General features: G+C 36.5%; 1 protein-coding gene across 2 annotated transcripts in view; it reads left to right on the forward strand.

The window, feature by feature from the left end:
* UBR3 (ubiquitin protein ligase E3 component n-recognin 3) overlaps window positions 1-12530 on the forward strand; it is a 178775-nt gene that overhangs the window by 123940 nt on the left and 42305 nt on the right. The window contains exons 27-29 of one of the 2 annotated variants that reach the window (XM_056110292.1): window positions 2660-2770; window positions 9019-9231; window positions 10550-10686. In XM_056110292.1, the coding sequence (XP_055966267.1) occupies window positions 2660-2770; window positions 9019-9231; window positions 10550-10686 (461 nt within the window). The remainder of the gene's footprint in view (window positions 1-2659; window positions 2771-9018; window positions 9232-10549; window positions 10687-12530) is intronic. The other variant, XM_056110293.1, reaches the window with a different exon arrangement.

Below are 12530 nucleotides of genomic sequence, written 5' to 3' on the forward strand. Positions count from 1 at the left end.
TTCTCGACCTAGGTACACATAGCTTTTGCATTCGTAGATGGTCATTCCGTTGAGAGCGAATGGGGCATCAGGAACGAGGCTGTTTCTCATACATTGTCTTCGTAAGATTCAGCTGTAGTCCTACCTTTCCACACTCACGGTCAAAGTTGGCCAGCATTTGTGCCGCTTGGCTGATGTTTGGTGTTATTAAAACAATGTCATCAGCAAAGCGGAGGTGGTGTAGTTGCCGACCATCTATCTTCACTCCCATTCCTTCCCATTCCAGTCGTTATTATTGAAGGAGCAGGTGAAGATAGACAAGTGTTAAAAGAAGGTCTGAACCAAATAACTTGAGATATTAGAGGAAAGTTGGTGATGAAGTGGTATAGAAACAGTGTGTATATGAAAAGTATAATTAACATGCTCTAAATCACATTAGCACTGTAACACTGTCCTCCCGTTGTTCATCGATTTTTCTCGAGCGGGCACCAGTAATGTCTTCATTGTAAGACTTGTTACTGTTTTTGGCATATCGAATACATCACGGGTAGCTTGCCAGGCTTTGCCGTGCAGGCGAAATACTCTCGGTAGCTTGCCGGGCTCTTCGAGAAGGGTGGAGGAATCGAACCCAGGTCAGCCACGTGCAAAGCGAAATACAATTTAACATCATATTTAATTCATTCGATCCCATGTTGAAAACCTTAACTTCCCATTACTAAGAGCACTGTATCAGGAGCCCAGTGTACAGTTTAACATGTCTTATTCCTTTAATCCCATGTTGAAAAACCTTGATTTCTTGCAACTTTTTAAGCATTCCATAATCTAAGAACACTGTAACAGGAGTCCAGATAACCCATCTAATATCTTTTCCATAGATCTTACCTAAAAGGTGCTAGAACAATTCTGCAGATGTAATTTTTAAGAGTTTCTTATAACAGTTTGATCAGTTCTTTCCTTAAAATACAACTTCAAATCCTCTACACGTTCCTTTATATTCATTCTGTCCTGTAACTTTCCTTCAACCCATTTCAAAATCAACTTCACTTTAACAGGATTCCCTTCCTTTTTCCTACTGATATCTGCATCCATTATCTTTCTGACTTAATACATACATCTATACACCTGTATTCCTATAGTCATCTCACAAGTTTAGATTCTTATCTTACTGAACATGGTACAACATGATCTCCCAAGTTTAGACACGTTACTAATCATCTCATTTAACATGACAAAACTACTCTGCAGTATCATTTCAAAAGCATTACATCAGTTCTATATTCAGAAGACTTATATTCAAAAAGCTTAAGCCAAAGAAGGTTTTATCATGTTTCATAAGAATTGATGGTTCAAAGGTCTTACGCTGTTATATCAATGTACATATCTGCATTGGATTATTAGAATATGAGTTGAAATAATTGTGGTACCTGAAAACAGGCCCAAAGAGTAATGGTTTAGTTTAAAATAAGAGTTTCTAGAGTTATAAAATTGGTATCCTACCAGTGTTCTATTTGATCTCTGAGACTTTTGGTAACTAAAACTTCTAGAGCTACTTAGCAAAAAGTTGTAATGAATTAATCTCAGATGTTAGCCTGATACTCTGAAACCATAGCATTGTGCCTTGATAAAAGTTTGAGAATAGAATGGAGAATTTCATGGAAAATTTGGGAACTTTTACTGATTATTGTTAATCAGTCTGTCCAGTATGTGAAAATGCATGGTATTATTATGATAACTCTGGGTAGGGCGTTCGCCTTACAAGCGGCCAACATGGCCGACCCGAGTTCGATTCCTCTGCCCCTCTCAGAGAGCCTGGCAAGCTACCAAGAGTATTCGATATGCCAGACACAGTAACAACAAAGTCTCCAATGGAGACGTTACTGGGCCCACTCGAGCAAATCGACGATCAACGGGAGGGCCTTTACTTTACTTTAACTCTATTTCATGCTAAGCCATGTCACAAGGTATCAACATAGTCCTAATCTCAGAGAGCTTTGTACACAAATGTGAAATCCTTTAATGTTTAGTGGTAATCTATGTGTGTGTTAATCTTTGTATCAGTGTTTTCCTGGAAATCAGAATTCTAAAGATGTTTAACTCACATTACTTCAATAAAGATGGTAAAGGAAAAATAATGGCCCTCTTGTTCATTGAAACCTGTAGTTGAGCAAAGCCTCCAGTTTTACTGGAATAGCAGCTGATTTTGTTCTTTCACTGATGGTTTCTGATAAAAGGTTTATGCAAAAGAAATGGGGGGGTGGAGAAAAAAGGAAACCAAGAGAGTTGTGATATGGAAATGAGAGGGAAGTAGTCATTTTCAGAAGGAAGCATCAGATAACACAGATTAAGTATCTCACAGAAGAGGCATTGTAGTCAAGTGCAATATAATGTATCATGAATAATATTTAGAATATAACATTTAGAAAATAATACATGTTCTATGGAATGGGAAAACACTAATAATTACTATTTTTTATTTTTTGATACTTGAATGCTAAATCATCATGTCATTGTAAGTCTAGAGATGATGTCTTAGAGCTGTGTTAGACATTGTTTTATACCACAAAAAAATAAAGCTTATATTAGTATAGCAGTGACTTAGTGCGGAGCTTATGTGAACATACTTAAATACATTTATACTTTTTAAAAATTAATTTTATTTTGTCTTTTTTTTTTTTTTAAGAGTTCGTGTCTCTTAGCAGTATCAATTGGCTGGGAAGGAGGTGTTTATGTCCAAACATGTGGTCATACGTTGCATATAGATTGTCATAAATCTTACATGGAATCATTACGGGTAAGTTGATTGAAATGTTTTCAAAGATCTATGTATCTTTACAGATAGTAAATATTGTAACTGTGAATGAATCCAAATTCATCTTGAGTGAATTTTGACTACCACCTGAACTGTCTGGTTACCCAATTCCCCTTCCTTTCTTTTCTCATCACCTTTTCTGTCTTTGGCTATAATTTTAGGTTTTGCTACTCTTTCTTTGAAGTATTAAATTTGAAGATCATGCTCTTGATAATATCGTCATCTTATCTGCTTCTTCCTTTTTTTTTCCATCCAAACCTGTCAGTGTGCAGGACTTATTCCTGGCAGTGGACTCAGGGATCACTCCTGGCAGGGCTCAGGGGGCCATGTGGGGTGCCAGTGATCGAACTCTGCTTGAATCCCAGATTTTTGTTCTTATTAATGTGATTTGCATTGACAACAAGAATTTTATTTTATTAATTTTTTCCTTTTTGGGTCACACCCAGCAAGGCTCAGGGTTTACTCTAGGCTTTCCACTCAGGAATTACTCCTGGTAGTGCTCAGGGCACCATATGGGATGTCGGGGATCGAACCCGGGTCAGCCGTGTGCAAGGCAAACGCCTTACCCTCTGTGCTATCACTCCAGCCCCAACAACAAGAATTTTATTTTATTTTTTTTCTTTATTTTTTCAAAAAATTTTTTATTAGACATCATGAGGTACAGTTGTAGACTTACAAATTTTGTGCTTGGGTTTCAATTATACAATGATCAAATACCCATTCCTCCACCAGTGCCCATTTCCCACCACCACGGATCCCAGTATCCCTCCCACCCCCCATCCTCCCCCATCCCATCATGCCTCTGTGGCAGGGCATTCCTCTTTGTTCTCTCTCTCCTTTTGGGTGTTGTGGTTTGCAAAAGAGGCATTGAGTGGCAATCATGTTTGGTCCATAGTCTACTTTCAGCATGCTTCTCCCATCCTGGGAGGATACTCCCAACACTCTTTATTTGGTGCTCCCTTCTCTACCTGAGGTCCCTTTTCCCCTAGCATGTGTGGCTGGCCTCCAAGCCATTGAGCAAAATTCCTGGTACTAATCTCAGCCACTCTTGGGTGTTAGTCTCCTATTTTGTTACTTTATGTTCCCTAGATGAATGCAATCTTTCTATGTCTATCCCTCTCTTTCTGACTCATTTCGCTTAACATGATACTTTCCAGGTAGTACCACTTGTATGTAAATTTTATGACTTCATCTTTTCTAACAGCTACATAGTACTCCATTGTGTAGATGTACCAAAGTTTCTTTAACCAGTCATCTGTTCTTGCACACTCAGGTTTCTTCCAGATTCTGGCTATTGTAAAGAGTGCTGCAATGAACAAATAAGTGCAGATGTCACTTCGACTATACTTTTTTGCCTCTCTGGGATATATTCCCAGGAGTGGTATTGCTGGGTCAAATGGGAGTTCAATCTAATTTTTTGAGAATCGTCCATACTGTTTCCCAAAGGACTGAACCAGTCTGCATTCCCACCAGCAGTGAAGGAGGGGCCCTTTCTTGCCACATCCTCGCCAGTACCGGTTGCTTTTTACAACAAGAACTTTAGTGCTGCTCTCTCTTTTCATTTTTTCCTAGTGCATTATTTGTTTAGTGGGTTGTGGGAGCCACACCCAGGCAGTACTCAGGGGTTACTCCTGACTTTGTATTTGGGGAATGATATGGGATGCCAGGGATTGAAGCCAAGTCAGCTTTGTTTGTCTTAAAGTGCCACACCTACTCTAGCCCTGCATTATCTCTTTTCTAACCTCACTTTCTTGTCCAATGGCTGTTCTGTTCTGAATACCAGTCATTTAATTCTCTGTCTTTGATTTTAGATTCAGGCAGTCAAAACTACAAGAAAATTTCTAAAACTAAACGAACTGCTATACTCTCACAAATTTTGGTTTGCTTTAATAAATACCATAGACAGGACTATGGACTATAGATGTTATCAGTTCATTTGCCTGGCTTTGATTATTTCTTTCTTTTACTCTTCTCAGAAACTATTCTAAAATTGCATTCCCATTGCAGACTCTTTCCTAAAATCCCAAGACCTCTTTCCTCTCAAATTCTGTCTTCCTTCCTATTTCAACAAGAAGAAAACATGGGTATCTTGTACTATCTTAGATTCCTCCTTTGCTTTACTTACCTGTGACAAATAACTCTCCCTACCTTACTTTGCAGCTCTCTGTGTTATTAATTATCCTCTGTTCAGGGATTTTTTTTGTTCTAATATTTCTCCTTATCATTGCAGAGACTTACTTTAGTAAATTCTTCCTTCCATATCTCCATTTTTTTCCCCCAGCCTCTTTTTTTTTTTTTTTTCAGTTCCTAAAGACACTCAAGTGTCTGCCATTCAGAGTTTCTTATTGAATTCTTCTGGAGTTAGGTCTTTCTTTTAGCTCAGTTTCTTAAAAATGTATTCTAGAGCTGGCGATAGGGCTCAGTGGGCGAGCACATGCAGCCCTGGTTTCAGTCCCCACCATACATGGTCTCCCTGAATACCACTAGAAGTGGTCTTCATTGAATTAAAAAATAATTGTGGTCCAAGATTCCTTAACTTAGAAGCATTTAGTTTCCCCCATTTTTATTCCTTCCCTCTCACATAGAGACACAAATTCTGATAATTCTGTCTCCTCTCAATTATAATCTGCCTTCATTATTCCTACTTATAATTTTTATGTGTGCCTTCATCTTTCATCTTGACTATTCAATTGCTTTATTATTCTCTTTACTGTAAGTCTGATTTATTCATCATATTAACCTTTCTGAAATGTAAATTTTATTATATATGTCTTTGACTTAAAACTCCTTAACTGACTTCTTCCTGATGGGATAAAATTAATTTTCTGAATGGCATTCAATGCATTCTATATTCTGCACTTGCCTGTTGCTTTAACTTTATTAATGCTTAACTCCCACCAGTTAAGCATTAATAAGCTACATTGTTTTTTTTAACATAACATACTTTGCATTTTAATGCTTCAGTTCATTATTTATTCAACAAATATTGATCAGTGCCTTCAGTGTTCTAGATACCGTGATATTAGGGCTACTTCAATGGGTTAGATGGTTCCTTTCCTCAGTAAGTTTACTATAAATTGATTGAGGCAAAGAAAGTAAAACACAGTAAGTGCTTGTATTATCAGATTTACACAGATGTCTTATTGGAACATCTCCTCTCAAGTGCAGAATATTTTATGAAGTAAAGTGCTTTAGGGATGTGACATAAAGCTGGAGATGGAAGTTGGGATCATAGTGTAAGGGATCTTGTGATGTCAGGAATTTTGTCTTGAGACAGATTCCTTAGAGAATTTTAAAAGCCATTGAAGCTTCTTTTTTTTCTTTAATTTTATTGAATCACCATGAAATAATTACAAGTTTCCATGTTTGGGTTACAATCACACAATGATCAAACACCCATCCCTCCACCAGTGCACATTCCCCACCACCAATATCCTTGGTATACCCCTACTCCCCACCCTCCCCCTGCCTCCATGGCAGACACAATTCCCATAATCTCTCTCTGCTTTTGAGCATTATGGTTTGCAATACAGACACTGAGAGGTCATCATGGTTGGTCCATTATCTACTTTCTTCCCACATCTCTCATCCCGACCGATTCTTCCAGCCATCATTTTCTTAGTGATCCCTTCTCTATTTCAGCCGCCTTCTTCCCTTTGCTCATGAGGCAGGCTCCTGCTGTGGAGTAGTCTCTTTGTCCCATGTATCTACTATCCTTAGGAGTCAGCCTCATGTTATGTTGTTTCATACTCCACAAATGAGTGCAGTCCTTCTGTGTCTCTTCCTCTCTTTCTGACTCATTTCACTTAGCATGATACTCTCCATGTCTATTCATTTATAAGCAAAGTTCATGACTTCATCTCTCCTGACAGCTGCATAGTATTCCATTGTATAGATGTACCAACGTTTCTTTAACCAGTCATCAGTCATCTGTTCTAGCGCACTTGGGTTGTTTCCAGATTTTGGCTATTATGGACAGTGCTGCAATGAACATAAGGTACAGATGTCATTTCTGCTATGCTTTTTTGAATCCTTGGGATCTATTCCCAGAAGTGGTATTGTGGGGTCAGATGGAAGCTCAATTGCTAGTTTTTGAAGGACTGTCCATATTGTTTTCCAGAAAGGTTGGACTAGTGGGCATTCTCATCAACAGTGAAAGAGTGTCCCTTGTTTCCCACATCCATGCCAGCACTGGTTGCTTTTGTTCTTTTGAATGTGTGCCGGTCTCTGTGGTGTGAGATGATATCTCATCGTTGTTTTGGTTTGCATCTCCCTGATGGCTAGCAATGTGGAGCATTTTTTCATGTGCCTTTTGACCATTTGTATTTCTTTTTTTGAGGAAACTTCTGTTTATTTCTTCTCCCCACTTTTTGATGGGGTTGAAGGGTTTTTTTTGGGGGGAGGTTTGGTACAATTCTACTAGTGTTTTGTGTATCCTGGATATTAAGCCCTTATCAGATGGGTATTGGGTAAATATTCTTTCCCATTCATTGAAGCTTCTTAAGCAAAGAAATGACATTCTCAGAGAAGTTACTGTGGCAGTTGTATAGAGCAGTGATCTTCAACCACCAGTCCAAACACAGGCAGGTGCTGGTCTGCAGCTATAGAAGGGTTGAAAACCACTGGTCTGCTGCCTTGTTTATAACTGCCAGTCTGCATTGGTGTGCAAGACAGTCTTGTCTACAGATACAAAAAAGACTGGAAAAGCTAGTTTTGACTGCAGAGGATTGATACCGAATTGCAGGAGAGTAATTATCAATGTGGTTGTCATTTTAGAGCTGAGAGATGGTGGCATCTTGCACTTAATCTTTGCTAGGGTGATGGAGAAGTTAAACTTTTTTTTTTAAACAGAATTTGATGTTTAGTTGGGATTATCACGAGGTGTATACTAGCACGTGTCCTCTGTTTGGGAGATGGTGATGCAACTGCTAGTGGGCAGAGATTAGCCACTGTAGTGTATTTTGATACATTTTAGAGAAGTTAAACTTTTGAAGTACATATAGAAGGGCCTTGTGGAGTTGGTGAGAGAGTACATATTGAGTGTAATGGGGAAGAATGAAAATGAGAAGATGATGGTGATCATGAAAAATTTTCGGTGGCCACAAAGTCTCACAGTAAACAGATCACACTGGTTCTTGTATGGTTGGGAGACCAGTTAGGGAAAGGTAGCAGAAAGAACTCAAGATGGTAGAACTTCTCTTATTAATTATCTGTGTGGATTTATGCTATGTGTGGTGGGAGAAGGCAGGAAATGAAGAAGCTTCCAGGACATTTCCTTCTTTCTGAAGGAACTTCAATACCTAGAATGACAGGATAGCTGAAGACACTTGACTAGGAGGTGCTTTGGAGAAAACATTTTGGAATTAGGTGAGAGCGTGGTTCATAGTCTGTTGGAGAAAGAATGCTAGGGGAATACTCAGGGCTTAGTTGATATTGGAAACCATTTTTAGCAAATACTTATTTCAGTTTTCTCTAACAGCACTCAGAGTACAGATTTGGAGAAGTTTTGCACCAGATTAATTTCAGATGAAAGTTTTATTAGGTTATATATTACAGAAGAATACGGGTCAGTGAATGAAAAGTGTTTGCTTGAAAGATTTTCAAGTAGTGTGTAAGGAATGGTGTGTAGGCAGGCTGAGAAAGGTTTGATAAGCTGGTACATACAGGTAGGAGTTTAGGAGATGGGATTTAGAAACCAAATTGTAAGATGTTTTAGAATGTTTTCAGATATGGATGGTTATGGGTCATTAATACGACAAGAATATTATGACACACAGGTGCTGAGTATAGTCAAAAGCCAGAGGAGCTGATGAGGTCAAGGTGCTGACACAATGGTAAATGTATAGGAGGACAGCATGACTTGGAATGGTGAGAAAACTTGTATAGATACCAAAGTATAGTGATGTGGGGTATGGATGACAGAAAAAAGGAAGGGAAAGGATGATATGATGTCACTAACAGAGGTGAGCCACAGAGAATATTGCAATAGTCTTGATCTTGAACCAGCTAGAGGTGGACACTGAATATTGATGTGTGAGTGATACAGGAGAAATGATTTGATAAAGTGTAATGTATAATTGAGAGATTTTGTTCCAGGTTTTCACAATATATTATATATATATGAGATAACTTTTAAAATATGGTTCATTTATTTACTACAGAATGTGAAACAAGTTTTCTTTTAAGATTTCATATCATATTATCATCTCTGTCTGTTTCATCTTTTTTAGAATGACCAGGTTCTTCAGGGCTTCTCAGTGGACAAAGGAGAATTCACATGTCCTCTCTGTAGGCAGTTTGCTAACAGTGTTCTTCCATGTTATCCTGGAAGCAGTATGGAAAATAACCTGTGGCAACGTCCCAGCAACAAAAGCATGCAAGATCTCATAAAGGAAGTGAAGGAGCTGCAGGGACGGCCGGGAGCTTTCCCAGTAAGCACCAGTGTAAGGCAGAAATATCCTAGTTAATTCAGCTCTCCTTCCCAGCTTTCATTTTTGTTCTAAGCTACTCTGAATTGTAATTCATTTGGGGGAAATTGCTTTTAGAGATTTTCCTCTTCTGTTGTGGTTATTAAAAGCAAATTGAGAGTAATAGAACAAGTTATTACTATTATTACCAAAGGCTATACTTAATATAAATGAATGTAGTTATAATAAACACTTCTATGTCATGAAATCCTATAATCTTTAGGGTGTTGAATTATTTTAAAACGAAGTCAAACAAATTATACATATGTACTTTGAAACATAAAACAATTTAATCATTTAAAAATATATCCCTTAGGAACATTTAGGAATTTTGCAACAGTATATTAATACCTGTAAACACACGCTTCATGTATATGGAATTTTGTATTTAAACACACATGTGTGTCCATGTGTATCAGATAAATATTATATAATTGATTAAACCATTAACTGTGTCAGTCTGTCTTAAAGTGTGAATTGGTATAAGTCAACCCAGAGCTTTCCTTATCCAGTAAAATTTTGTTTTTTAAAAATAAACTTAGATGTTTCATTTTCATTACAGATTTATGATATAGTCCCTGCAAAGGAGTGATGGCTATATCATGGCAGGGGGATGGGGGGGGGGGGATTGAGGTTTGGTGGGGGCAGGATGGGGAATGACACTAGAACAGTGGTGGAAGGAAGTGGGCACTCTGGTGGAGGGTGCAGTGCTGGACCATTTTGTATATGAAACCCTAATATTAACCATATTGTAAATCATGGTACCCCTAATAAAATAAAAAGTGATAGTTGTATCTAGTCTATGCAGTACACTGACGGAATATGAATATTTGGCTTTTGAAATAGTAATTCATAGTTTAAACCTAAGCAGAATGATTCATTTTCTGGCAATTCCTTTTCTCAGTTGAAGACTAAAGAAAGAATCTGTGTGTTGCTTTTCCTTTTGTTACTGCTATAAGTTGAAAAATGCATAAAGAGACATCGATATTAGTCTTTGAAAAATAAAAGTCAGGGAACTTCTGAAATATTTTTTATGACACCTATTCATTTGCTTAGACTATAGGTTGGCTATTTCATGGATGATTATAGTTTCCTAATCATAATATAGAATTGGGATAAATGTTTTCTACAACTGGAGAAAATATTTGTCTATTATATCTTTGTGCATTAAATATAGCTGATAGCTAATGTATATCTGTTTCAACTTTTTAATTATCTAGTGTCCTCAAATATTGCAGTAATAGATTGTTATTGGAGAATGAATATAAGGTTTTTATATTTATATCTTTTTCAGTCAGAAACCAATTTAAGTAAAGAAATGGAATCTGTAATGAAAGATATAAAAAATACCACTCAGAAGAAATATAGAGACTATAGCAAGACTCCAGGCTCACCAGACAATGACTTTCTCTTTATGTATTCTGTCGCGAGGTAGGTATATATTGTATGTGTTTTCATTAATTACTTAATAGTTGGTTTTATTTTTCCATTTATATTTATTTGATGAAAGGATGCATACCACTCAATGTCGATTAAAATTATGACTAGTTGTAGAACCTTCTAAAAGCATTTTTAATGTATATAGTTTTCCTTTATCTTCTGAGGTTTTAAGTTGAATGATGTTTTGGAATGTTTTTAATGATTAGTATATCTGGAGAAGATACATTATTAACATTTGGGACAGATATATTCCCCAAAACATGTGAGTTTTGCATATAAAAGATATGTGTTATTAAAAATTGTGTTCAAGTGTTCAATGATATGTGTTCAAGTTCTCAGAAGTAAACTGTAGTGTGTTAAGTACTTTATAGAGGAGCACTTTATAGTAAAATAAGAACTTGTTTGTTTTAAACTAGTGAAAGGTCTAATCATATTCTAGAAGACTCAAAGCTGTTTAGAAAATCAGATAAGAAAGAGGAAGCTGGAGATCAGGCATGTTCTAAGTCTCTCAGTAACTAGCAAGGGGCTCAAGAAATAGAAGTAAAGACTTCTCATCTTTCAGGTAGGACCAATCTAACCAGCTGAGTAGGTGTTCATGACCTCAGAAACAGTTCCAAACACATGTTTTGTAAAACTTAGTTGAATGAACATATATATGTATATATTACTATAAAAGAAATAAATTGAGGGAGAAGCAAGCATATTGAGAAGTTGTAAACACATTCTCTAGCAAAGATATTATAAATTCTTGTGTGTGTGGGTGTGTGTGTATGCGTGTGTGTGCGCGTTTTTGGGTGGTATTTTATTCAAATAATACTATAATAAGTAAGATTAGAAAAATAGTATGGTTTTAAAATTATATAGCAGATTAGTGTCAGAGTGTGACTAGTATTCACATCTGTTGTTATGTAGCCTTCTTTCAGTTACTATCTTCCTTTTTATCTTCGTCTGAGTTCACCTTAACAGGTCAGTTACACATGCAGCTCATCATTGCTATACTCTGCCCATTCCCAGAATAAAGAGAAATACAATGGGAAGTAAACTCTGTGTAGTCTTTAGAACCCAGGAAAATAGAACTAAACTTAGAAAAATTACAGGAAGCAATTACAGAAAAATTACAGGAATCTCAGGATAATGAAACATTAGTCCTTGGTCTGAGAATGAAAATGCTGATCATGGATTGATGTAAAAGAATTTAATGAATTGGGAAATAAATTTCTCATTTGCATGTTTCAAGACTATTGATATTTATCCAGAATACCCTGGAGGATAATATGGCAATTAATATTTTTGTCTCTACGGAGCTACCGGTTATTGCATTCTACAATAGAATACACTGTATGCAAAAGCTAAATTGAATGTGATTCAGATTTGACAAGGTTTCAAGATTTTGCAGAACTTCTATATGGTTGTTTTATAGACTGTTGGGATAAATATAAGAATTCAGTATGCTCTGTATAAAATTACGTTTTATATAATATATATGTATGCTCAGTTATGCTTAGTATAATACATATATATACATGTAGATATGCATTTATGTCTCTTATGTATATATATATTTGATTTCATTAGATGTGACCTTTTAAGGAAATCCTGGTCAGATGGAAATAATCTAGATACTGAATTTTGCTACTGTTTGATACATATTTTGATTCAAGTTCTGTTTAGTGGTAAACTTAGATTCCTATTTATTGAGTTAAATATGTAAATAACAGATTAAAGCATGCAATAATAATTGGAGACTTTTTGAACCAACACGTTTTTAGTTTTGGCAAATTAATAATAAAGAATATTAATTTTTGTATTTGGAGAAGAAGTAAGATAAATTCTTT

The sequence above is a fragment of the Sorex fumeus genome, unplaced genomic scaffold, assembly GCF_029834395.1.
Source record: "Sorex fumeus unplaced genomic scaffold, SorFum_2.1 ptg000009l, whole genome shotgun sequence".
In the NCBI taxonomy this organism is placed as follows: domain Eukaryota; kingdom Metazoa; phylum Chordata; class Mammalia; order Eulipotyphla; family Soricidae; genus Sorex; species Sorex fumeus.